At 46.1% G+C, this 27,043-nt stretch overlaps 1 protein-coding gene across 1 annotated transcript in view; it reads left to right on the forward strand.

The window, feature by feature from the left end:
- The first annotated feature begins 5,458 nt into the window (after positions 1 to 5,458).
- Positions 5,459 to 27,043, forward strand: part of PAX9 (paired box 9) — a 50,466-nt gene continuing 28,881 nt past the window's right edge. The window contains exons 1-3 of the mRNA XM_072986383.2: positions 5,459 to 5,575; positions 7,078 to 7,704; positions 15,127 to 15,269. Of these exons, the coding sequence (XP_072842484.1) occupies positions 5,497 to 5,575; positions 7,078 to 7,704; positions 15,127 to 15,269 (849 nt within the window). The 5' untranslated portion in view covers positions 5,459 to 5,496. The remainder of the gene's footprint in view (positions 5,576 to 7,077; positions 7,705 to 15,126; positions 15,270 to 27,043) is intronic.

Below are 27,043 nucleotides of genomic sequence, written 5' to 3' on the forward strand. Positions count from 1 at the left end.
TTGAAGTCATCAGGGGAGGGCAGACGTACCGCAGCAGGATGCTGGCTGAAATATAAACCCGTCCACTTAACTCTGTTAAGGCTGGGAGAGTAAATCGGCTTAACTGCAATATAAACTCTTCAGTACTTCAGCCAAATCCTGTTCGCGGTTACTCGGAAGCAAGTCCCACTGCGGTGCAAACGGGGCTTCTTCCCAAGGAAAGGAGTGCGAGGGCTTAGGCTTGCAGCTCTAGCGGGTTGGTCGGGCTACATCTCTGTCGCCCTTGTTTTGGACCCTGGAGCCCTTTCCTGTCCCGCTCGACAGGCAGGATGGATCGCTACCATCGTCTTCCTCCATATATTGCACATGATACAGTATGAAAGTGCCGCTGCTACAGTATTTGGCCTCTCTCATTGCTTTGCAATCCTTGCCCGCTGAACTATCTGGCTTCTTCTCTTTTTTTTGCCCCCTGGGGAATGTCATCACGGGTTGCGCTGCAGAAACTCAGCTCCATGGGGCTGATCCTAATGTTTTCCCCCCCCTCCCACACACACACACACTTCCGTTGAACTCAGAGGAACTTGCTTCGAAGTGAAAGTGGCTAACACCTGGGCTAATGTACAGTATTCTCAAAGGCTTTCGTGGCAGGGATCTGATGGTTGTTGGGGTTTTTTTTCGGGATCTTTGGCCGTGTTCTTAAGGTTTTTCTTCCTAACATCTCGCCAGTTTCTGTGACAGGCATCTCCAGAGGACAAAAGTCAGAACTCTCTCTGTGCTCTGGTGAATTTGTTTGGATAGCTGAGTATTTATGTGGGATCAGTTTTTGTCCTTTTCCCGGAGATGGGTGATTGTGGTGATCAACGTGTTTTGTTGTTGTTGTGGGTGTATTGTTGTGACAAGAGGGAGAGATTATCTGTCACTGTGATTGTACACACAAAAGTGCACACAAAAGACCAGCTTACGACACCCACCTTCAGAACAGGGCCAAAGAGCCGGAAAACCCACAACAACCATTTAGGCTAATACTCTTTCCATAGGCTTGGCCTGGGCTTCTGGCAATAAATCCCCACTGCAAGGAGTTACAGTATTCCGTTTTTAAACCTCTCAGGCATCTAACCTCCTGGCCTCTTTTTCTGTCCTTTTGGCCTGGCTTGAGAAGAGAGCACTTGCCCAACTCCCTGCATCTTGTGGCAGATATTTGGGGGTGGGGGGTGGGGGCAGAGCGTGTTTGACTCCCACAGATCCTACTGTCCCGGGGCGCCCACGTCTCCGCACTTGAGATGAGGACCTGATGCCGCTTTCCAGGGCGCTGCATTGTTTCAAATCCTTGACTGCCAGTGTTATAGTTTCAAAAGAACCGGGGAGAATCCTCATTCCTCCTCTCCCACTTTCCCCGATCCCTCCCCTTCCTTCTGGTACTCTGCCCCCACCTTTCCCCTCCCCCCGCCGCCAATTATTCATTATTTTGTACCTGAAATTAATCTTTTTGCCAGGCAGGTCAGCGCGATCAACAGGCTGCTGTTTATTACAATGTTTTCCTATTCCTCTCGGCTCCCCTTGCCCTCGCCCGGCTCACTGTGGATGCGACCTTTGTTATTTCAGCCCACACTCAGCAGTTCAATGGAAACAAGTTGAGCACGTTCGATCCTGATAAACATTATCCTTAAACCACTAGGGACCCGGGCAGAGTAAACGGGCTTTTCCGACAGGACCACATCGGGAACACACATTGAGAAACGCAGCAGAAAGGAAGAGCGGAGATGGGGAGGCGGGGCTGGGTTGGGGCTGGAAGGGGGAGAGATAGATGGGGAGGGAGGCTGGGAAAAGGAACAGGATGGAGTGGCGGCGGGGCAGGGGCGGAGGAGAAAAGGGGCACCAAGAAGAGCGCAGACCGGTTGAAGAAAGCTAGAGGGAAAACGCGAGGCAACGGAGGAACAAAACTGGCCCATTAAGGCGAGCAAAACCTTCTGCACTTGGACCACAGAGTTCCCGGACTAAAGCCAATTGTGGCCGCGCTCCTTAATTAGAGGAGATCCATTCAAATCAGCTGAACTTACGTTTATGTCGAGGGAACAAGCCTTATTCATTGCGAGGGGATCGGAATTGGATGGTACTCCCGAGGATCAAGGAGAAAACTGATCAGAGAGACCACCGGCAAGGAGGGGTCATCTGAACGGGGCTCTCAGATCAGTTCCGTGGTATTATTTCTAGAGAGTGAGTTCCGAGGTCAGTGAGGTTTCCCATGAGTCAGAACCCAGGTGTCTTTTTATCCAGTCTTTCCATACTAATCTAAAAGTTTCAAGTCAACTTTTGCACAAATTAAAGGGGCATGTGAAGTCAACTATCCAAACATGGGCATGGCCCGATCCTATGCACGTTCATTTAGAAAGAAGTCCAGTGACTAAACCCCTTTCGCTAGAACTGCAGCTTGAACTGGATATCAGCCCCACCGAAATAAAAGAAAACTGACCGGTTAAAAAGTGCTTAAAAGCGGCTATCAGCAGATCGCTACCGCCTGCACACAATAAACACATATGGATTTACTCCTGTGATAAACACTTAAAATAAACTGATTCAAGGTGGCGCCTCTTAAGAATAAATGTCATTAAAACTCACAGGCCCTTTGTTCTTATAAATATGATCGAGTTGTATTTAATAAAACTAGCTAATCAGACGTCCAGCGAGAAGAACCTGAGTGAATTCAGTGGGTGCAATAAAAACAATAGTAGCCCAATCTGTACAGACCAGTTGCACAGAACAGTTGTGAGGTCAAAGTGTTTGGGCCGTGATCTTAGATCCGATTGCCAACAACTGACAGAGTAATAATGGAAATAAATGGAATTTCAGACACGGATTTCAGATAGAGGAGCCAGTGCCACCGATTACATTTGACAATCTAATTCTAAACCCATTATCTAAATTAACTACTCCTTCAGATTTATTTTTATATTATTTACGACATTCTAGAGTTGTAGGCTTTCTTTTTTTTTAAAGGCAAGATTTCCAGGTTCGGAATTTAGGATTGTAATGGAGGTACGGAAAAGAAGAAAACCACACTCCAGTCCTAGCTCTTCAACCTAAGTGATTTATGTATCGGCCAGTGCTTTAGGACGACTGTAATATCAAGTGGCCGCAGTATTATTCGTTGTCGACGCTTCGTTTCCTGTAAAATGGCAGGGGTCCGCAGACGAAATAATGTGCAGACCTCTGTATTGCACAGAATGCTGTCCGTTTAGGAAATTTATTTACATTTGGGGATCAGGTCGTTATTTATTTCGTATTGGGGGGAAAAAACCTTTCAAAGCCAAACTTAGTGCCAACTGTAACAGCCAGATTCCAAAATCAGCCCAGATTAAAAAGCCGCCCTGACAATGTTTCATGTATACGCCCTTCTTCTTCTGGAACTCAAAGGAAACCGGGTTGTTGTTTTTTTCTCCTTAGAGAAAAGTTTCGGCCGTTCGACATCCTTGCGGTGGGATCGCATTGTTGGATCACGACTCTTGCTGGTGAGGTGGCCGAAGGAACCTTTTTCCTTTCAGCAGGAGAGCCGGTTTGCAAGCAGTCTCGGGCCATGTTCCGGAGACCTTCAATTCATCGTCGCACAGAGCGAAGGTTTCCCTCTGCATCTCCGAAACAAACTTTCCCCGCAAACTTAAAATCCTCGCCGACTGCCTCCCCTCCCCTTGTGGCAACAAGGCAGTTCCGTTCGCCTTGGATTTCTCTTCGGTATGTCCGTCATTGCCGGCGGAGCGAATTTGACTTAAGGCTCCTCTTTAAACCCAAACTACCCCATCTAGCTCAGCGCGGGGTCTCAATGTACACTACCCTCGTCCTCAGAGTGGCTTCGCCTTTTCCCCAGCTGGAATGGAAACGACACCCTCAGGCAACGCCAAGCAGACTTCCACTTTTCTCCCTGAACGTTTTAACACGCCGTCGTTAATGGGTTCGGGAGTATATCTTGGACGAGCGACCGGTTACCACCCCGAACCTAAAACATGTTTCTTGGCGGAAAGGCCCGCGGAAAGTGGGAAGACCCGTTTCCTAAAGGGCGTGCTTGGGGATCGCGGCGTGTGAGAGACCACTTCCCTTGGTGAACAACAACAACAGGAGAAAACAACTGTTTTGGATGCCTGTGTCTGAGGTTTCGCCGAACACACTGTGGCGGCCACCTCCACGCGAAGTGTCAATACCCTGCACATGATGCCTCCCGATTCAGAAGCACAACTGTGCCAGCCAAAACACACATTGCAGCCTTTCACATTCACAAAAGTATCACACCGCTGAGCTCACCGCAAGCTCAGCCAGCGCTTTCTCACCGCCCCCCTTTCTCCTCTCTCTCTCTCTCTCTTAACTCCTACAGTATCCTTGAGATGTTCATCTCGAAGGAGTGGGAGCCGTGTTGAAATCCAGGCCCATATTTAAAGCAATTGGGATATTCAATAGGCAGCGTTTTAGGACCCTGCAAGAATCACAAATGGGGGTGTGGGGGTGTCGGGAAATGCCCACAGACCGCCCTTGCCTAGGACAAATTATGCCCTCCAACTAGCACTGCCTCATCTGTGTACCTTCAGGCGGCTGTAGGTTCTTCTAAACGTTTTCGTCCACTGTAGTCCCAAAGACTCTTATGAGGTGTGTGTGCGCACGCGTGTGCTTCTGTGTGTCGGAGTTATACTTGCACATAGATAGATTGGAGTGGGTAATTGAAATACATATATGCATAGATACATATATGCTTCTTTGTGTGATAATTTTGTTTCCGAAGAGAAAGAGGTTTTCATTCATTGGGAACAAAACGGTACAGGCTTGTTTTCAAGGTATCAGTTAAGAGGCCCTGCTGACTACCCCTCCCCCGACCTGTTCTTTCTCCTTTTACATTTTGTTTAGCAGCAGGAGCTGAGACCTCGTTCTTTCTTCTTCTTCTTTAATTCAAGATACTCTAGTCCTTCCCGTTACAAACGATGCCACAAGAGGTATGGGGAATGAACTGTACTTTCCGGGAAGGGGGGGAAGAGAAAGACTCTTCCGAAAGTTCAAACGATCTAGAAATGTTTATCCAAGAAAAAAACATATACTATTCTTTAGTAAATGGGTGAAAATATGTTATTGGCGTGAAAAGGTGTTATTATGTTAACTTCTGTAAACATGTTGACCACGGATCTTGGTTAACAAAAGATGGGCATTTCCTATGAGGGGGCTGTACTCTCGGAGCAGCCATTCGTTCTCTGAATGCGACTTGCGTGTTTCGGCGTTAGATGCTCTCGGGTGCACAACTTACCAGCTATCACGCATCTGGACGCGGCTTGCTGTCCCACTGGGAATCCAGACGCGGACCGAACCGGGACGCCTTCCAAGGGGAACGGAAGAGCCTTCCAGGTCGAGGGTGTCTGTCATCCCCCCCGACCAATCCGAAGCCAGCTTTCCCTGTCGGTCCACCCTCCGCGGGGGCGTGCCTCTGGTGAGTGATAGCCCGAGACGCCCGGGCCAGCCCAGCCCAGCCCACGTTGCTGCGAGATTGAAATGCAGAACTTAAGTCTCCTGCATCGGGAAAGCGACTTCCTCGGGGTCCTTTTTCTTGACACCCTCGCTGGTGCCCGCGGTGAGAAAGCCGAGGCAGCCGGGCCCTTCTCCGGGGGGCGAGGACCGCAGGCGGCCGGCCGGCCGGACCAGGCTGCCTTCCCTTCGCCGCCCTGTCCTTCTTAAAGCAGCCGCCCGCTCCGTGTCCCGACTCGAACCATGGGTGAGCGGGGCTGGGAGGCGGCAGGGAAGAGAGTGCGGGACTGCTCAGGCCGGCGGGGAGGGCGCGCGGGGAGGGGGGGACCGGAGGCACAGAGGGAGAACGTGCGGGTCTGTGCGAAGGAGAGAGAGAGAGAGAGAGAGAGAGAGAGAGAAGGAAGGAAGGAAGCGCTCGAGCCGGGGCGATCGTGTGCAGACTAGCGGCGAATGCCTCCGTATTGATTTTGCTCGTGTTCCTGCAAGTTGTAGGGACACGTAAAGGGGTCAGCGGCGCTGAAGCAGAAGAAGAACAGGGGCGGCGCATAATTGCTAGGCTTGTCCTGGAGAAGGAAGGACCGGAGGGAGGCAGGTGACGCTGGAGCTGGGGCACCTCAGACCTTTCTCCCCCCCCCCCCCAAAAGCGGCTTCAGTCCCAGGCTTCTCTCTTTCTCTCCCTCCCTCCCTTCTTCCCGGTGCAAGGATTCGTATTTCGGCGGGGAATTTCGTAAGCATTGCTGGTGAAGAGGCGACGAGCGGGAAGGAACCCGTCGTCTTCGCGCCCCTTCCCGTCAGACGTAAAGCTTCTTCGAAGTTACTGGTTCGAGGGATTTTAGGAATGTTTTGATTAGGGGGAGGCGGAGGAAAGGCGAGAGCAGAAAGGATGGGTGACAGTCGGAAACCCCGCTTGTCTATCTGTACTTGTGACGGATCATCCAGCCCGCTAACTAGGAAGTGAATGCCAGGTTACCTTCAAGTAAAGTCACCAGCCTCAAGTTGCCCCCCCCCCGCCCGCCCGCCCGCCCTTCTCTCAGTCAAGCGTATCAGAATTTCGGTGACCCCTCGGGCGGAGTGGGCGCCTTAAATCGCCAATTGCCGCGCAACTTCCCAAACAGCCTGGTGATGTTTCTGAACGACAATCCCTGAGAAGGTCTGCCAAGACCTGAGCTGCTGCCCTCTTCCCTCACGCGCTGGCCGCGGATGGGGCAGGGACAAGCCCCGTTCAATGCAATGGGACTACTTCCGCCCTAAGGGACGAGCCCAGAGCAGGCCCAGGGCTTTGCTCGCTTTCAGAGCCAAAGGGTTCGGGGCAGCCTTGCATGGACGGGCAAGCAAAACTAGGCCGAGGTGCTCTCCGCTCCCAGATCAACCCAACCAGCGGTCTGTTTCGGAGAGTAAGACCCGCTTCCCCCCCCCCCAAATTAAGGGCCTGCAGCTCACATCTGTAAACATGTCTTACTCGAATTGGAGCCCTCCAGGGAATGAAAAGAGGTTTCCTCTAGAAAACCCGTGTTTCTCGAAGCTGGGCCTGGGAATGGGTTCGAGGTGATGCGTGTGCGCCGTCCCCCCCCCCGAGTCCAATGTGTCTGTGCCTCTGTCCGCTTGCAGAGCCCGCCTTCGGGGAAGTGAACCAGCTCGGCGGAGTCTTCGTCAACGGGCGCCCTTTGCCGAACGCCATCCGGCTCCGGATCGTTGAACTGGCCCAGCTAGGCATCCGGCCCTGCGACATCAGCCGGCAACTGCGCGTCTCCCACGGCTGTGTCAGCAAGATCCTGGCTCGCTACAACGAGACCGGTTCCATCTTACCCGGAGCTATCGGAGGCAGCAAGCCCCGGGTCACCACCCCGACGGTGGTGAAACATATCCGGACCTACAAACAAAGGGACCCCGGGATCTTCGCCTGGGAGATCCGGGACCGGCTGCTGGCCGACGGCGTGTGCGATAAATACAATGTGCCCTCGGTCAGCTCCATCAGCCGAATCCTGCGCAACAAAATCGGGAATCTCTCGCAGCAAAGTCACTACGATTCCTACAAACAGCACCAGGCCGCTCCGCAACCCGCCCTGCCTTATAACCACATCTACTCCTACCCGAGTCCGATCGCTACGGCGGGAGCCAAGGGGCCTACCCCGCCCGGCGTGCCGACCATCCACAGCACCGTCCACATGCCTCGGACCTGGCCGTCGTCCCACTCCGTCACCGACATCTTAGGAATCCGGTCCATAACAGACCAAGGTAAGAAGTTCAGACCTCCGGGCAGACTCACCCTTCCGTTAGGCGCCCCGAGGAAGCAGGCTCAGGCAGCATATTTAGGGGGTCAAAAGGGCAGGACATAGTTAGCCACAAGAGTTATCATTGCTGGATTTGAAATACAAGGGAGAGAAACCCTGTGGGATTTTCCTCTCTAGGTGTCAGAGTCACCTGGCTGTGGTGGATGATACGCATTTTGATTTGGAATGAGTAGGGGTTTCATTTGCTGCTGTTTCTCGGACAGCAAAATGTCTTGGACTGGCCTCCTTGGAGAGTAACTAGTAAACCATCATATCACCTCCAAAAGAACATGGCCTTGCTCTCTCTCTCTCGCTCTCTCTCTCTCTGGATGGTTTCCTTAGGAAGGTTTCCTTGGTTTCAGTTGCCATAGCATTTACTCTATCTTGGCCAAGGTGTGAATTTAAGCAGAAATTACACAGGCTTTCTTTGGTCCTGCTAAGTGCTATGGAGATGCTGGCATTAACCAGTTTTAACCCATCAACTTGGAAATGAGCCCCACTATTCTCTCTCAGTGGGACTCGCTTCAAGTAAACTCAGCCTTCAAGACAGCCCTTTCTTTTACCTGTAAAATTGTGTCTGATGAAGAGATCTAGAACCCTCAAAAGCTTGCCCATAATTGTACACATGTTCATTTGGTCTTAACTAAAGGCACTGTTTTTACCGTGGATTTTAGAATTGTTCTCAGGGACTACTGCACCGAAAGCATGTCTTCTAAATAACTTTCTATTTAGCCATTAGCAATTTAAACAAAGACGATATTGAAAGGATATTGAGGTTTTCTTTTAAAACAAACAAAACAAAACAAAAAACCAAAAAACCAAAAACAGCAGCAACCAAAATATGTTCCTAGAACAGCACTCCCATCCCTTATTTTGAATGCTAGTACTCAAATATGTAGATTATCTTCATGTCAGCTATATTCTTCATCACAAGAAGCATATAATAAGTAAGTATACATATGCTGAGTATTCATTGTTTTTCTATTGCTATATATATTTGTTGCTACCACCAAGAAATATAGCAATACAAGCCAACTAAAATTGAGCTAACTAAAATTAAATACATGAAAGCAAATAATGCACATATGAACATGGTTTAAGTATGTTTGTTGTATCTCCTGACTTGTTCAGGATTGCAGTCTTGCTTCCAATTTTACAAAGAACCTAATCTAGCAATATCAAATGCTCAACACTCTTTACATTTATTAAAAGGAAATAAGTCTCACTGAAATTAGCTGGACTTACTTCCGACTAAGCATGCTCAGGATTCCTTTGTCCATAGGCTTTAACACACTGTAAGCTTACTTCTGAATAAACAGAGCTATATCTTATTTCTAACTGATATAGCACTCAGCCCTATCACTGTAACAGTAAATATAGTTGCTAATGCCATATTAGCATTGCACTATCAGTGGAATATGTTTAAGTGATATAAACCTTGCCTAAATAATGATGGCTTTATGAAGTTAAGGTGCCTATATAACATCAACAATAAAAGAAGCAGTAGTAATTGTATCTGTTTCCTTTCCATACAAGATTGCAAAAAATAAATCCTGAGAGATCATTAGAACAAGTTTATTGGGACAATTGTGTCTAGGTTTCTGTAGTCTGAGACTTTGAAAAGATGCATGGAGTGGCCCTTCATATAGTACAACACAATATATGGTATGCTAAATGTATTTAGCATATAATACTGAAAAATAAAATTACATTATATTATACATTATTATAAAACAATACTGTATATATTCTAGCTAGCTAGCTACATGTATGTATGTATGTGTGTGTGTGTGTGTGTGTGTGTGTGTGTGTATGTATGTATGTATGTATGTATGTATGTATGTATGTATGTATGTATGTATGTATGTATGTGACTCCTGCCCCCTCCCCCACGTCTCTACAAGGTATATTTACTTTACTTATCAAATCCTTTGTGTCTGTTGTTTGCTTTCAAGTCAGGGATTCCGCAGGAAAGGCATCTCCTTGAAATTGCAAGCAAATCCACCTCAAGTCCTTGCAATCAGGCCAAATTTGCTCAGACAGGAAGTTCAAATGTCACCTAATTGCTTTCGTTCTTCTGCTTCACGTTGTTTTCCTCCGAAGCGGTGGTCCAGAAAACTGAAACTACTGATGTTGAACTAGCATTTAGCCCCCTCCGAGGGCTCGCTGCTGTGTTCGCCTCTACTAACTTTGCTCCAGAATTTGAAAACTACTTTTTTTTAAAAGGCGCGCGCGATTACCTTACGAAGAGATTTGAATTAAACCCAGTATATTAAATATTCTCCTATCTGCTGCTGCTACTCCCCGCTTCAGACGTTTTTATACAGAACTCCCGTAGGCTTTCTGCCTGGTGGGGTTTAAGTTCAGGAAAAGTGTGCCGAAGACCGATCCAAAAGCTTCCATAGTCTTCTTCCTGTAGCATTGTTAACGGCTAATGAAATAACCTTCGCTTTTAAAAATTACCCCACACCGCTTTCTTTGGGCAAGGGAAGGGGGACAATAAAAACCAGAACATGAAAACATAGAATTATTGATCCTCCCACCGGGTGTACTTTTAAAGATTCCAAATAGGTTTTTTTTTTCTGAGAAAACAAATCTTTCCAATCCTTCAGAAAAGAAATTGCGCCGGCGGGAGGAATAACCCGGTGTGTTTCAACTGTTAGCGGTGTTTTCTGGACTGGGGAGAGGGCCGAGAGAACGGACGGAGGAAGAATCAGGGGGTGTCTTGGTTCATGATATCCTCCATGATATCCGCGGGCCTTCCTGAGCCTCGCAGATGAAGACGACTGGGCGGGCAAGGATGATTGTTAGCCCGGCTCTGCCTTGCCCGGCCCCATTCCCGTTTGCGGAGCTGACTGCTTCTTGATTTATAGGGTAAGCTGACCTTGCTGACACGGAAAGGAAGCCCCTGTTCATGGGAAAGTGAGAGATCAGCAGAAAAGGGAGCTTATGCGAGACAGCTTGGTTTTCTTAAGACAACTTGAGACATGTGCCGGGTGAGCTGCGGTGGTGGCCGGCGGCAGGAGAGGAGGAATAACGCCTGGCGTCTCTCTCTCTCCCCCCCCCCCCAACCCCGTTTCCTCACAAAGGTAACTTTCGCCGAGAGGCTTCCTGCACTTTGCATGTGGATGGCAAACGCCCCTTTTTAAAAAAGAGCAGTAAAAAAAATCCGCGCGAGGGTCTTGTGTCCCTGTCGGGCACCCGTAGAATTTGGTGTGCCCTCTAGGTCACGCAAAGTCCTATTTCTCGCCCCCCTGCTCATCAGCTGGGTCGCACAAGTCACTAAAGCGAAGCGTTGGCTCTCGGGCATTAACCGCTTCGTGGATCCACTGAACGAAGGATCGCTGCCTCCCTGGCAGCTTTTCCAAAGGACGCCGTGACTTTGGAAGCCCTCCTGACCAGTTGAAATCCATAGGACTGTTTCTCAAGGGGTCCTAAATGCTGAGATTCTACTGCATTGTCTTGGAAGGTTAAACAGGCAGCAGCAGCAGCAGCAGCCTCGTGATTTTTGGGTAACTTGCTTTAAAACAAAAGAAAAAACCCGTGTGTCACCTCTTTGAAAAGAGAATATGTTTATATAGATGGGATTTTGGAATTGGAGTAGAGGAAAAGGTTACAGTGCCGCTTTCTGGTGAAGGCTGCAACCCATCCGTTTCTAAAGAAATGCTGCTGTTCCACACAGTGTTTCGAAAGGAAAACTTCCCAGTCATTTTTCATGGCTTCGCTGTAAGAATCTTTTGGTATCTTTTCAACAACAGCAAGTTAACCTCATTCCATCGTAGTGACTTCTGAAATAATCATGCCACAAATAGTTATCGCTCTGCAGTGGCTGTCAGAAATGGAGGAGAATGGGAGGATTTGAGCAGTTTTTAAGACTTGTTTCGTTCATCTGGTTAGGCCCTGTAATTTCCTTCTTCCTTTTTATGCTGAAATAATTCGAGGGGAGGGAAATGCTGAAAACTGCTTGGAAGGAAAATGTCAGATCTTTCCACTCAGGTTTATCCTAAATAAACTTAATACCCATGCATAATGTGATTAGGATCGAATTGTCTCTGTTTCAATGCATTTCCGCTGTCTACCCCAAAGAATGGTTGTAATTTACCTACACCAGGTAGAAGCACTAAAATCAGATGGATTCCTTTAGAGTAAGCAGATTCAGGGATGAAAGCACAATCACGTGTGATGTATTTAAAGGAGGGGGTATTTTCTCCATGATGTAGCCCACATTATCTGAATTGTACACGTTACATAAAATACACAAATGTGTTCTAGTTTATTCTTGAAAGTGAATGACTGGATAGCACCTCCTGTCTTCCCTGTCGTAAATGCTGGACTGTCCTTAGGAAGTCAAAAGCTATGATCAAAAGAGATGTAGCCAAATCCACAGCAGTTAGGTGGAATTTTATAATAACTTCCACTAGAATAAATGGGAGTTTGATATAAATCCCTCAGGTGTTGATGATCCTGGTGTAGGCAGTTTGACATTTCATTGAATCAGAAGAATTATTTTGTGCCTGTGAGTATTATATTCACCTTAATTTTCTCTAGGGCAAAACTAATGTCGAACTGTATGGCTTTCTCCTCTGAAAGATTCAGTGCCCTCATGAACTGCAAATAATTCAGTTTAATTGTTTAAGCCTATTTACATAGAAGGAGGTAGAGATCTGATATTTACACAACCGTAAACAAATTTCAACCTAGGAACATTAAAGTGGCTTTAGAAATATTCCTAGGTTTCTAAGGGGGAATTTAACATGAAGGTTTTGCTTATCTGGAGAATTAAAATCTCTTGAGTTAAAGGACGACCTTATTGAAGCTCTTCCCGATTAAATAGTGTGAGGTCTCACAACTCCATTTTTACCACCTTTACGTGGCCGAGAGTCCAATTGAAAGACTTGTGGAGTCTGATCTAGTTTATTTAGGACTAAGAACTATTTATTATAGTCTGAGTTGCTTCAGTGAGTGGAGGAAAGGCTTGTCTCTTTAGGTCTGCAAGGCGGGGTAAATGGACTGTACCTGAAGAATGGGCAGATTCCATGCTTCTTTGGGAATCTATTTCGTGTATGTTTGTTTAACCAGACGTACCCCCCCAAGACCCACCCATCTCAGGTGCCGGCGAGCAACGTAAGCGTCGAATTAAACTACTTCCGAGCCCAATAATTTATTCTAATTACCAGAACTAAAGTGAACTCGGACATCCTTACACTGTCTCTCTCACACATCGGCACACGCTTGGTTTCCTGTCATACACACAGACACACACCAAGATACATTGAACCAGTTCTCATTATGGGAGTATCGGCAGACATTCAAAAGCGTTTTAAAGGCAGGAGCCAGAAATCCTGTCCCATGTGCCAAAAATCGCTCAGAAATACACCAGTAAGTCCCATTTTACATTCGTACTAGTTTTATTCTATTGTGTTTATTCTCTTAATGAATTACCCACACAGGCTTCAACGACTTTTTAAAAAGAATTAATAATAAAAAAACAATAACAGTAATGTTTGCAAAGCAGTACACGCTTAGCATCTCCTGTGCGGTGAGGCGTCAGTTGTCTGTGACTGTGTTAGGTGATCCCGAGCATGCGCACTCTCACTTTAGTAAGTAATATGCCCAGTGGTAGGTTACATCAGGATCCCGGGAGTCCAGCATCTGTTGCAAAGGTATCCTGGAAGGCGGGCTCGCGTTCAGTTTTGCTGAGAGAGAAGGGATGAGAGAGGTTGAAGGGGGGGGGGGGGAGAGGCGATCTCAGAAGGGATGGCCAAGTCTTCTTGATTCCGACGAAACTGTAAGCGTGCGTAGTCCACTCAGAAGTTCCCTGGATTTCAGTGGGACTTTTTCCAAAAAGTGTGCACCAGATCTCTCAGCCCTACAGCATAAGCCTCCTGTGATGCGAAAGACCTCCCGAGAGCTTAAGTCTGCAGCTGAGGTTTTTCTCATTTCACCTAGTGTGTCGATTGATGAGCTCTGCAGCTTCCCTGAACTGGCTGACCAGGGCGTGCTAGGGCTAAAGACTGAAAATCTATTCGGTAGGAAGACCCGTTATGTTTGAGAGAGTTTACTCCCAGATAACAGCAAACCCCGATGCAGCCCTAAAATCATTGAGCTGGTACCTCCGTCTTAAACAGGTTTGACGTCACCTTATCTAGCGCGACGAAACAGTAATCCTCTATGTATTTAAAGTTACTCTGAGACGAGTGGGACTTGAAGGCCAGATCCGGAACATGTCTAAGAGCCACTCAACTCGAAACATATCGACCCACGAATGTAGTCCTAGTCATATTTACTCTAGAGTAATCTTCATTGACATTAAAAGGACTCGCATCCTAATAAACGTGCATATCAGATCCCTGCAACGCTGCAGTCCTAAGCAGTTCCTCTGTGGAAGTAATTCTCAAAGAAGAGAGCGAGATTTTCTTCTTTTATACACGGCTCCGGTGCCCATGTAGTTATGTTTTTCCATCGGTGGCTTATTTCCCATCACCAGAAGCCCTTTTCTTAAATAAGGTTTTCTAAAACAAACGTCTTCCTTTACATCAGCGCTGATTAAACCTGGTGCGTTTTGAGTTTCGGGGGGGGGGGAGTTAATCGGAATGAATGGATTGAGCACCCCCTCCAAAAGGTGGCTCCAAAACAGATTTCTTAAAGAAGAAGGTCCCACAGATCTCAAAAGGATTTAGCCCCAAGCGGTAGGATATTCGCACTGTACCGACGTGGAGAGAGAGTAATGCAACTAAAAAGAATCGCATTTGCTACAGGGTAAATGTGCTGCGGGATACCCCCTGTGGTGTAGTGGACAGAGTGCCGGACTAGGACTTAGGTAGACCTGGGTTCAAATCCTCGCTCCGCCATGGCAGCCCACTTTTCTAAATATCTCACTTACCTTGAAAGCCCTATTCGAGTGACTTCTGCTCGGTTTCAACTTGACGGCACGTAAAGAAAGTGCTGTGGCGCGAATGTAAGTTTCGAATCTTGTTCCATACGTGGTAGCTTTTTTTCCTACCGATTTCTGTTTCCTTTCGGGAAGGGATCGGGGCCCATGGACAGATAGGTTGACTTCCAGAGCCATCTTGCGCAAGCCGGCGCGTTTTGACCAAGGTTGTGCCGGATTTTTTGTGCCATCCAGCGGCTTCTGGCGAAGCTAACAAGGTATGTGAGAAGTTCAGGGAGGGGTTTACCTTGGGACTCCCCACCACGACCGAGTTTCCACGGCCTGAGCGGAGGGAGATTTGAACCCAGGTCTTCCGAGCCGCAGTCCGACTTTCTCTCCCCTGCACCGCCCTGCCTCTCCGTGAGCCCTGTTATTGAGTCAATCGCCTGCTCGAGATCCGGGGTTAGAGAAAACTCTGCTCACCTTCCCTCCCTTTTGTCGTGTGTTTGCCCGCAGTGAGCGACAGCTCGCCCTATCACAGCCCCAAGGTGGAAGAGTGGAGCAGCCTCAGCAGAAGCGGCTTCGCGGCCACGGCTCAGCACGTCGCGGTGAACGGGTTGGACAAGGGCTCCCTGGAACAAGAGGCCAAGTATAGCCAGGTAAGGGGTTTGCCACCTAGCGCCTACAAGCAGGAGGGAGGTCTGGAGACCAGAGGCGGGATTGGGGAGGGGGGAGAAGAGGAGGCAGGGAAACAGAAATGGGTTAAACGTGACAATGAGATACCTGGCAATGGGAAACCTTTCTGGTTTGGGCCTTCAGCTCCCATAATAGTCCAGCCAGTATCACCAGTGGTCATACCGGCTGAACTATTGTAGTCGTTGTACTCCTAGAACATATGGCCTCCGCCCCCTCTGGAACGCCGAATATCCTCTCCTTGCACTTTCACGGTCCTCTAAGTGCTTTATTTGTTTCTTGGAAAACCATCTTCTGTAAGAGATTCTAAAATGCAGAAGTAGCAGGATGGAGACATCTTTAAAAAATGCACCAGGAGACCTCCTGGATTGCTCTCGGGTCAACGACACACTCGTCTCCAAAGTTTATCGAAGACGAAAGCTGGGGTTCAAACAGATGCTTGCAGTGAGAACAGAAACTCTGGCAGATGCTTCTTTTGGGTGCCTGTTGGTGGTGGATTTGGGGGCCAGGGTGCTGCTGGCCATCTTTTCCAACAGCAAAGCCCGTCAGAGGTTCACAAATTTCTCTGGCTTTCAGAGCTCAAGCCTAAACAGATTCACAAAAGAGGGAATATTTTCCTTGTTTCTTTTCTACCAGAGAATGGGCGTCATCCTTGCTGGTCTGAGTGTTTGATGAGGGCAGCTCTAAACAGTAAGACTGCATGGCACTCCCCATCGCGCCCACCCCCAAGATGTTAATCGCCTTCCTGAATTTCTTTTTTACCTTAAATGGTCAGCTGAAGTCGTCTGTTCCTGGTGTTTATCATGATGCCACCTAAGTATTGTAGCTTTCTGCATTTCGTGTGTTTTGTGATTTCCTTGTCTGGCTAGACGGGAAGTCCCACTAAAACTAGGAGGGGCTGGTTTTTGTGCTTAGAATTTAGGCGCAACGATTTCACCCGGTTCTTTGGCCTTGGTCCAAATCTGCATCTGCACATTGAGTAGGAATCAGGACCCACCGGGTTATCCTCAGGTAAACGTGCTTAGAAGAGCAGCTGAAGATTGCACTCCGCAATACATCGATGTATCAGTAGTCAGTCTAATTGAACTCAGAGGGCATTATTGTTGTATTGTAGATCCCCCCTGACGCCCTTGGGACTGTCTTGGGGCGGGGGCATGTGCATAGGCTGGTGGTGTTCAGTGTCTGCGATCCCAGGGACTCTTATAGTCCGGAATAGGTGCCATCGAACGGAGCGGGTCGAACATTACAGGAAGCATCTCTGGGGGCAGAGACAGGCTTGAACACACTGCTAGTCCCACACGCTACCTCGGATCTTAAGATAATGCCGATCCAGAGTCTGGTCTCTGGGATGGACATAGGAGCCAGAGGGAAAGCCTACCTTTCCCATCCCACCGACCCACCCCAGTTAGGGCAAATTCAATAGTCTTTGGGTTTTAACTAGAAACCTGCGAGCCTCAGGTGTTTTCACGGTCACTAACGAACGAAAAGGTCCTGGAGTAGATCTTCTGCGCGCCTCCGCCGAAAGCTTCAAACGGGCGCCCGCTGGATGGTGTAACAACATCCTAGCTCCCGATGGTGCGGAAAGTTGGCCCCATGAGTTCTTTGGCCTGCACCTCCTAAGATCCTTGTCTGTTATTGGCGGTGCTGGTTGGAGGGCCTCGAAGTTGAACGACGGGACGCCCAGAGGGGGTGCCTGGAAAGGCTCGTTTGCTAGCTTGTTGTGGCCGCTGCCTGCCAAGATCCAGCCGTTTTGGTCGAGACAAGGAAGAGGAAGCCGCCCGGGACTAAGTCGGTGGTTGGGCGAATTGGAAGGTCTGGTTGAATTGGGAAGCCCGGGGGCTGGGGCGATGAACGCAGCAGCGCCGGCTGCAGGCGGGAGAAAAGGAAGGAGCGGTTAGAGCGGGAGATGATGGCCGGCTCGGATCTCTTGCTGGACGCCTGGACCTTCTTTGGCCCCCTGCAGCCCTGGTTAGGGAGCGTGGAGCCCTCACCCTGCTGCGCGTCTCGGGCGGCTTGGTTGGGTTTTCCTGTCTTACCGCCAGCCGGCAGGCCCCTTCTCCCCTTTTCCTCTTTCTTTCGAGGCAGTTTGCAGGTCCAGGGTCCTTACCTTCTTGCCCCGTTTTGTTTGGCAGAAGCCGGGAGAGGGGGAAGAGATGTGAGCGCGCATCAAAGTGGCTTTGGAAGCAAACCGGTTCCGTCTAGACGGCAGCGACTCCGGGCTCCCCGCTCGCGTTAAACCGCCCACATCGTTTCCAGCCAAGCTGGAAACACTTCGGGGAATGGGGTTCTTGAAGGAAGTCCTAAAACCTTCACGGATTCCTTGCTTATGAGTAACCACATAATGGTTTTTGAGGATCGGGTTATATGGATCAGAGGCTGAAAAGAGTACTTTTTTGGACCAGGACTGTGGGAATCCCCCAGCCAGTATGGCCAGGCACCATAAGGTTTCAACGTTTCCCAGCTGCAGATAGCTCGGGAGTTGAGTTGGTTTGTTATGAAGGTGTAACTTATGTTCTGCTTCAAGACTGTGTCTTGCAGGGTCTGCAAGATTTTTTTTCCAGGCAGAAGGGCATCATAGTGATATGTCAGTGTAACGGACACTCAATGCACACGGATTCACCTGGTGTATCTCTGTGCATACATTAAAATAACAAGGAGATGTAGGTTGAAGGGCTCCTTTGCCAATGTATTATAGCTAATGGGATAATGTGCTACATCTATGGCCACCATCTAGTATCCTGTTGGTTTAGATACTGGAGACGTACAACCCTACTCCTCACTCAGATGTATGTCTCAGCACCTTTAATAGTACCGATGAGTTCAGTTCCTATGCACACAATCTGCAACCACGTGTATTATGTGTAGTTAACTTAGAGCAACCTTAGCAGGGTTAGTTCATCCATTGCACCACATTGGTTCATTCATACAATCCACACAATACTAATCAGCAAAATGATATCCAAGTTGAACTGACTCACAGTTGCCTTTTGCAAAGATTATATTACTTACGTGTTTTCCTAGAGCAATGGGTGCAAACATACTTTTTGTGCTGTTAGGTTGGTGGCAAATTTTCAGAGTGCCTTGCTTGGTTTATGGGAAATAGTTGAATTTCTGAAATATTTTTACTGAATGACTTATTAATGAGAAGCTGTCAAAATCCAGTTTGAATTTTTTTTTGTGGCATTTTTCCCTAAAAAGTCAATCACATCAAATTTATCATTAGAAGTGCATTAAAATATATAATACACATATACTGCACTACAAAACCATCCCCATTTCAGTCAAGCACTTTATCTTCACTAGAGCACAATCTAGTGGTTGATCTTATAGCTTGTTGTTTGTAAATTCATCTCGTTTTCTCCAGTGTCTTTTCCTTTTTTCAGTGTCTTTTATATGTTTAATCTACATTAAACCTTTTATGTTGGACTCTAGACATATTGATTTTAGATAATACCATACCCTTACATCAGAATCCAACATATCTCTATGTCAGCAGCTGCCTTTTCTGAACAGGGCTATTTCAAATGCATATGAACAGAACTCCCACCATCTGTTGTGCGAGTTTAGGGGCCTAGTTAACACATTTGGAAATTACCTTTTTGCATAAAGCTAATCTATAGGAAACTTTTAAGCCATTAGCTAAGCCATTTGGAAATCAAAGACTGATGTTAAAAAGGAGGCAAGTACCAAAACAGGGCTGCAATTGAGTGTTAAGAAGGCAAAAATCATGACTACAGAAGGAGTACACAACTTTCATGTTGACAATGAAGAAATTGAAATAGTTTGACATTTTGTATAACTTGGTTCAGTCATCAATCCATATGGAGACTGCAGCCAAGAAATCAGAAGAAGACTGAGACTCAGAAGGCTTGCAATAAAGGAATTAGAAAAGATCATCAAGGGTAAGGATATGTCATGGGAGACCAAGACTAAGATCATCCACAATCTTGTTATTTCCAATCACTATTTACAGGCGTGAAAGCTGGACAGTAAAGAAAGTAGACAGGAAAAAATCGATTCATTTTGAATTGATTCAATTGAAATACTGTATGGTGCTGGAGGAGAGCTTTGCAAATCAAGCCTGAACTATCTCTGGAGGCAAAAATGTTGAAGCTGTGGTTATCCTACTTGGATCCATCATGAGAAGGCAGGGTTCTCTGGAAAATATAATAATGCTGGGGAAGGTGGAAGTCACCAGGAAAAGAGGAAGACCAAATACAAAGTGGATTGACTTCCTAAAGGAAGCCACAAGTTTGAGTTTAAAAGAGCTGAGCAGGGCAGTTGAAGACAGGACTGCTTATTCATAGGGTCACCATTAGTTTGAGATGACTTGACAACACATGATAAAAAAAAACATGAGATGGCTTGACGCCCTAAAGGAAACCACAGGTTTGATTTTGCAAAATCAGAGCAAGGCGGTTGAGGATAGGATCTGTATAAATTATCACATAAACGAAGAGCCAACAGAAACGCCAGACGAACCTCAACTTAAGCAGGACAACAAATGTCTGTCTTCCACACCAACTATAATATGTAGTCACTTATACTGGTGCAACATATGATGCAGTGGCAAGAATTTCCATAGCAGTATTTTGCAGCAAAATATAATGGATACCCTTTGCTGTTTTTTTTGAATAATTACAAAAGGAGCAAAAGAAGTGCTAAGTATAATTATGACCAGTATCATTTGACTTGCTGACGAGGGAGTACCATTAACCTTTGCCCTCTACAAGCTGCAATACAGAAAGTGGGAGCGGTCCATAAATGTAAAAGGTGCTTCCACGTACATAGTGGCACTTGATGAATTCTAGTAGGAATGTCCAACAGAGTTATAACAGTTTGATACCCCTTTAGCAGTCACATGGTTCCATTCTGTAGAATCCTGGGATTTATAGGTAGTTGAGTTATTTTTACAGTACTTCTTTGCTAGAAAGTGTGACGGCATGCTTCTGAACTGCAACATGAGAGCATTTCATACTAAGTCTGTGAAGGGGAATTGTTAGATCTGGCTTATAAGCATATGGACTGCAAGCAACAAGTACATGCCAGTGCTCTTACAAGTGAGGAACAAGCACTCTAATTACAGGTATAGTGCTGCCCATGCTATTAGGCAAAGTGAAAACCATCTCAAATGGCAGATGCTGGGAGGTAGCAGTGGCAGCTTGCAATTATCCCCCCTCCCTGCTTCTCCTTGAACCCACTAGCTTCTGTCCACTCCTGAAGGACAGAGCTGTGTAAGCACACAGCCTTGTCTGTACCCTTCAACAACTGTAGTGGACACATCTATCCTACTGCTAGGCTTACTTCTACCCAGTTCGTTCTGCTTCTGTATCTGGAATGGCAGAAGGCACCATCCTGTTCATCACCAAAATGGCTCAGGCCACCAGTCTCTAGATCTGCTCATATAAAATGCCAGGTGTTATCTGCATAATCATATATAATTAAAGTTGTGATTTATGTGAGTATACCATGACTACTCACTCATGGGGAAGTTTTTATGATATATTAGCTGTTTAGAAGTATATTAGCTGTTCTAACACAGGAGCATCTGTGACATCCCAACCTCTTATCATTTACAGTATATTAGGATTATAATGGTAGCAAACACTGTCAGGACCAATCAAGCTGCTCATCTGTCGCAAGGAATGCTGTACTACAGTGGAAATCCCAGAACATATTTTGTTTACTGAATCCATGCAGACATAGGTCTAGAATGTAGGCATTCAATGGCATTGTTGCCTGCTCGTTTGTAAGCAATGCTTAGCCACTAACAGTGTTCACTTTTCCTTCCCACTAAACAAGAAAAATGTCTTTACAGGAAAAGGTTGCTCATATTTTGCCATGGGGTGCATTTTTGTCCCTGCCAATGGGACCAAAAAATAAGTTACATGTCATTATTTGGCAAACTTGTTTGGCAAAGTTGAAACTTCAGTGCACGAAAAGAATTCACTGAGGTCAGAAAATAACTCACGGTACAAGAAATATATGTTTCGTTACATCTGCTTTTATTTTGCTTTTTGTGCTTTCTAGCTCTGGGTGTTGGAGGAGAACATGCTGGATTCTGAGCACATAAACACTGAACCTAGGGCATTTTTACACACTGAGATGCAGTGGAATCCTCATTAGGGTATGAAATATCCCAAATTTAAAGTCTAAAACTGTGTTTTATCCTAATATGGATAAAGCCTAAAAATTAAGGATGTGCTTTCTCTTCGCATTACTCAGTGAAGATGAAAATTGTTGTTTTTACCAGTTGTTATTATTTATAATGCATGTTCTGTTTTGCTGGTGGCAGGAAAAAATTGGAACGTTAAGGCTGACTTTCTGTCTTGGCAACTTTTGCTGTATGTCGCCCTCAGTTTCTCAGAAAGTAGGCAGGCAAACAACCACCCCACCCCACTAAGACTGAGTTTTTGGTGATATTCTAGTGTTCACCAATTTAATGGAATTAATTGTGTAGGCAATTAAAAGGTAAGCAACTAGTGAAAAACCTTGAATCATGGCAATGTTGGTTTTTTACTTGTGTTGAAAACAGGCCACTTCTCTTTGTTTCCATATCCAAACAGAAAAATACAGCTTTTGTAGTATTCCCTCCTCAGCATGATATTTGGTTGCATATAGCCCTTATACATGTCTAACTAGGACTGATTGATTATTTATTTAATTAGTTTATATCCTGCCCTTTCAATGAACAGAGCAGATGATGTGATATAGAGACATAATAGGCATTTTTCCTGCCTTCCTATAGTCAAATATGTGTTTTGCCTGTGGGTTAGGGGTGGAATGCCGTTTTCCTAATCTCCAGAGTTTCCTGAATGAAACTTGATTACTCAAATTCTGTTCAGGAAGTGGTGGTTTTGTAATTACATCCATGGAATATGGGCTGACCTGAAGTTAGTGGGACAGATTCACCACTTGAATCCTTTTTACATTTATACCATTGTGCTAAAAGCAAGTGAAGTTTCCATGAATTATCAGAAATACAGAGAATGTAATTCTGTGTAGGAATGATTACAAAGGATTTTGCCTGATACACGAGTATTTGTTTTAGCAGTTAGCAGATGAAAATGGCTGTGTGTTTTACTGATATGTGCAAGTTCAAATGATGAATTCACATGATAATTTATTTTGAAAACTCTACTTCTCAGTGGAGAAGTGATTAATAGAAGTATTGTGAGGATGTTCTTCCACATGTCTTATAATGCTTGGGCAGGTTATAATTTAAGAACAGAAGAAGAGCCTTGATAAACTGAATCAAAGGCCCATCTGGTCTACATTTAGTTTCTAACAATGAGGTATCTTCGGCAGGGCTAGCCTGAGACATTTTGTAGCCTGAGACAAACGATAAACATAGCCACACCATCCCAATTTTGCTGCCTGAGGCACCTCCTCTATTCTCTGAATTGGTAATTGACTTTTTCTTCAGCATTTGCAATAAGGGAGCATCCTTTACCCTATCTAATGTGATCACCTATCTTAGGCCATATTTGGGGTACCTTAGCCCAATAGGCCCCCTTCACGGATTGCTGCCCTGTCATGGTGAGGGGACTTGAGGAATTCACAGAAGCTATGGGCTATGCCATGCAGGGACTCCCAAGGCCATAGTGAAGAGTTCTAACTAAACACAATCCACATGGAGTGGGAACTGGCAAGCCACTCCAGTATCTTTGCCAAGAAAACTCCATGGACAGGAAAAAAAATGCTAAAAGATATGATGCTGGAAGTTGAGCCCCTCAGGTCAGAAGGCGTCGAACATGCTACTGAGGAAGAGCGGAGGACAGGTACAAGTAGCTCCAGAGCTAATGAAGTGGTTGGCCCGAAGCCGAAAGAGCACTCAGCTGCGGACATGCCTGGAGGTGAAAGGAAAGTCCGATGCTGCAAAGAAGAACACTGCATAAGAACCTGGAATGTGAGATCTATGAACTTGGTAAGCTGAATGTGGTCAAACAGGAGATGGCAAGAATAAAAATTGACATCCTGGGCATCAGTGAACTAAAATGGACGGAATGGGTGAATTCAATTCAGACAATTATCATATCTACACTGTGGTCAAGAATCCCATAGAAGAAATGGATTAGCCCTCATAGTCAACAAAAGAATGGGAAAAGCTGTACTGGGATACAATCTCAAAAATGATAGAATGATTTCAATACAAATCCAAGGCAGACCTTTCAACATCACAGTAATCCAAGTTTATGCACCAATCACCAATGCTGAAGAGGCTGAAATTGACCAATTCTATGAAGACTTACAACACCTTCTAGAACTGACACCAAAGAAAGATGTTCTTCTCATTCTAGGGAACTGGAATGCTAAAGTAGGGAGTCAAGAGATAAAAGGAACAACAGGAAAGTTTGGCCTTGGAGTTCAGAACGAAGCAGGACAAAGGCTAATAGAGTTTTGTCAAGAGAACAAGCTGGTCATTACAAACACTCTTTTCCAACAACACAAGAGGCGACTCTATACATGGAAATCACCAGATGGGCAATACTGTAATCAGATTGATTATATTCTCTGCAGTCAAAGATGGAGAAGCTCTATACAATCAGCAAGAATAAGACCTGGAGCTGAATGTGGCTCTGATCATCAGCTTCTTATAGCAAAACTCAAGCTTAAACTGAAGAAAGTAGGAAAAACCACTGGGCTGGTCAGGTAGAATCTAAACCAAATCCCTTATGAATACACAGTGGAAGTTAGTTAGGCATCCTTCAGTCTCAAAAGACTATGGTAACATGCTCTGTATGGAGGACTTGGAACAGCATCTAGTGTGGCTGAGGAGGCCAATTCAAGAGTGACAATATCTTCCACACTGAAGACAAATCCAATCGGTCCCCTGTCCAGCTCCCTGGTTTTGCTGCTTTTGTGACTTCCTCTTTGCCTCGGCCTGCTGGACAAGGGTCTCTTCAAATTGGGAGAGGCTATGATGCAACACCTGCCTCCAGGCTGAACGCTCAGATGTCAGGGTTTCCCATCTGTTGAGGTCTATTCCTAAGGCCTTCAGATCCCGCTTGCAGATATCCTTGTATCGCAGCTGTGGTCTCCCTCTAGGGTGATTTCCCTGGACTAATTCTCCATACAGGAGATCGTTTGGAATCTGACCATCAGCCATTCTCACGACATGCCCAAGCCAACGTAGACGTCGCTGTTTCAGTAATGTATACATGCTGAAAATTCCAGCTCGTTCTAGGACTACTCTGTTTGGAACTTTGTCCTGCCAGGTGATACCAAAAATCCGTCGGAGGCAACGCATATGGAAGGTGTTCAGCTTCCTCTCCTGCCATGCACAAAGGGTCCAGGACTCACTGCAGTACAGGAGTGTGCTAAGGACACAGGCTCTATAGATCTGGATCTTGGTATGTGTCGTCAGCTACTTATTGAGCCATACTCTCTTTGTGAGTCTAGAGAACATGGTAGCTGTTTTGCCAATGCGTTTATCCAGCTCCATATCTAGAGAGAGGGAGTCAGAGATAGTTGAGCCAAGGTACACAAAATCATGAACAACCTCCAATTCTTGTGCGGAGATGGTAATAGATCATCATCACCAAACTGTATGAAGTCTTTTGTCTCTGCTGGAGGGAAGATGGAGTACCACAGGACGTGAAGGATGCAAACATTGTCACATTGTACAAGAACAAAGGAGACAGGGATGACTGCAATAACTCTTCTTCTTAGCATTGTAGGGAAGCTACTTGCCCGTGTTGTTCTGAAGAGGCTCCAGGTGCTTGCAGACAGAGTCTATCCAGAATCACAGTGTGGATTTCGAGCTAATAGATCCACCACTGACATGGTATTCTCCCTATAACAGTTGCAGGAGAAGTGCAGGGAACAACAACAGCCACTTTTAGTGGCCTTCATAGACCTCACAAAAGCATTTGACTTGGTTAGCAGGGACGGCCTTTTTAAAATACTTCCCAAGATTGGATGTCCATCTCATCTCCTTAACATCATCAGATCCTTCCATGAGGGAATGAAAGGCACTGTAGTTTTGACGGCTCAACATCAGATCCCTTTGACATCCGAAGTGGAGTGAAACAGGGCTGTGTCCTCGCACCAGTCCTTTTTGGGATCTTTTTTGCTGTCATGCTGAAGCATGCCTTTGGAACTGAAACAGAAGGTGTCTATCTCCAGACTAGATCAGACGGAAAGCTCTTTAATCTCTCTACACTGAGAGCAAAGACCAAAGTCCAACTGAAATGCATGCGGGACTTCCTCTTCGCAGATGATGCAGCCATTGTTGCCCACTCTGCTGAAGACCTCCAACAACTCATGAATTGTTTTAGCAAAGCCTGCCAAGACAGTGGAAGTGAAGAGTAGATTTAATGAACTCCCAGAAGCACAATTTCAAAGGGGCAGAGGAACTTGAGACCAAACTGCTAACATGCACTGGATTATGGAGAAATTCAAACTATGGCAAGTCCTTAAAGAACTGCGGGTGCCTGACCACCTTATCTATCTCCCGAGGAATCTATACATGGGACAGAAGCAATAGTTAGAACTGGATATGGAACAACTGATTGGTTAAAAATTCGGAAAGGAGTATGACAAGGCTGTATATTGTGTGCCTGCTTACTTATATATAGAATACATCATACGAAATGCTGGAGTAGAGGAATCCCAAACTGGAATTAAGATTGCTGGAAGAAATATCTTCCGATATGCAGATGATATCACTCTGATGGCAGAAAGTGAGAAGGAATTAAAGAATCTCTTAATAAGGGTGAAAGAGGAGAGTGCAGAAAATGATCTGAAGCTGAGCATCAAAAAAACTAAGATCATGGCCACTAGTCCCATCACCTCCTGGCAATAGAAGGGGAAGGTATGGAGGCAGTGACAGATTTTACCTACTTGGGCTCCATGATCATGAAATTAAAAGACGCCTGCTTCTAGGGAGGAAAGCAATGAGAAACATAGTCAGCATCTTAAAAAAGCAAAGACATCACCTTGCTGACAAAGGTCCACATAGTCAAACCTAAGGTTTTGCCAGTAGCAATGTATGGAAGTGAGAGCTGGACCATAAAGAAGGCTGACTGCTGAAGAATTGATGTTTTTGAGTTGTAGTGCTGGAAGGGACTCTTGAGAGTCCCCTGGATTGCAAGGAGAACAAACAGATCCATTTTGAAGGAAATCAACTCTGTGGTCACTAGACTGACAGATCCTGAAGCTGAGGTTTCAATACTTTGGCCATCTCATGAGAAGAGAAAACTCCCTGGAAAAGACCCTGATGTTGGGAAAGTGTGAGGGCAAGAGGAGAAGGGGACAATAGAGGATGAGATGGTTGGACAGTGTCATCGAAGCTACCGGCATGAATTTGACCCAACTCCGGGAGGCAGTGAAAGACAGGAGGGCCTGGCGTGCTCTTGTCCATGGGGCCACGAAGATTCGGACATGACTTAACGACTAAACAACAAGAAGCACATTAGGCTATGGCCAATTTCAGAGATTATAGAATCAGGATAATTGAGTTGGAAAGGGCATATAAGGCCATTGAGTCCAAGCCCCTGACCCACTCACTGCAGGAATCTGAGTCAAAGCAGACCTGTCAGATGGTTGTCCAATATTCTCTTGAATGATGTTCCCAATGTTTACATTGCAGAGGAGGGCTGGGACTGAAGGCAAAAGAATTAGCCAGTATGTTTTAGCTTGAACTCTTTCTGCCACTTGCTAAGCCATAAAAGAGGCATTAATATGTTTTCAACTAGGGGAGGAAAAACTGTACAAAAACCGCCAAGCATTAATGTTA

The sequence above is a fragment of the Pogona vitticeps genome, chromosome 1 (genome assembly GCF_051106095.1).
Source record: "Pogona vitticeps strain Pit_001003342236 chromosome 1, PviZW2.1, whole genome shotgun sequence".
NCBI classification, from domain to species: Eukaryota; Metazoa; Chordata; class Lepidosauria; order Squamata; family Agamidae; genus Pogona; species Pogona vitticeps.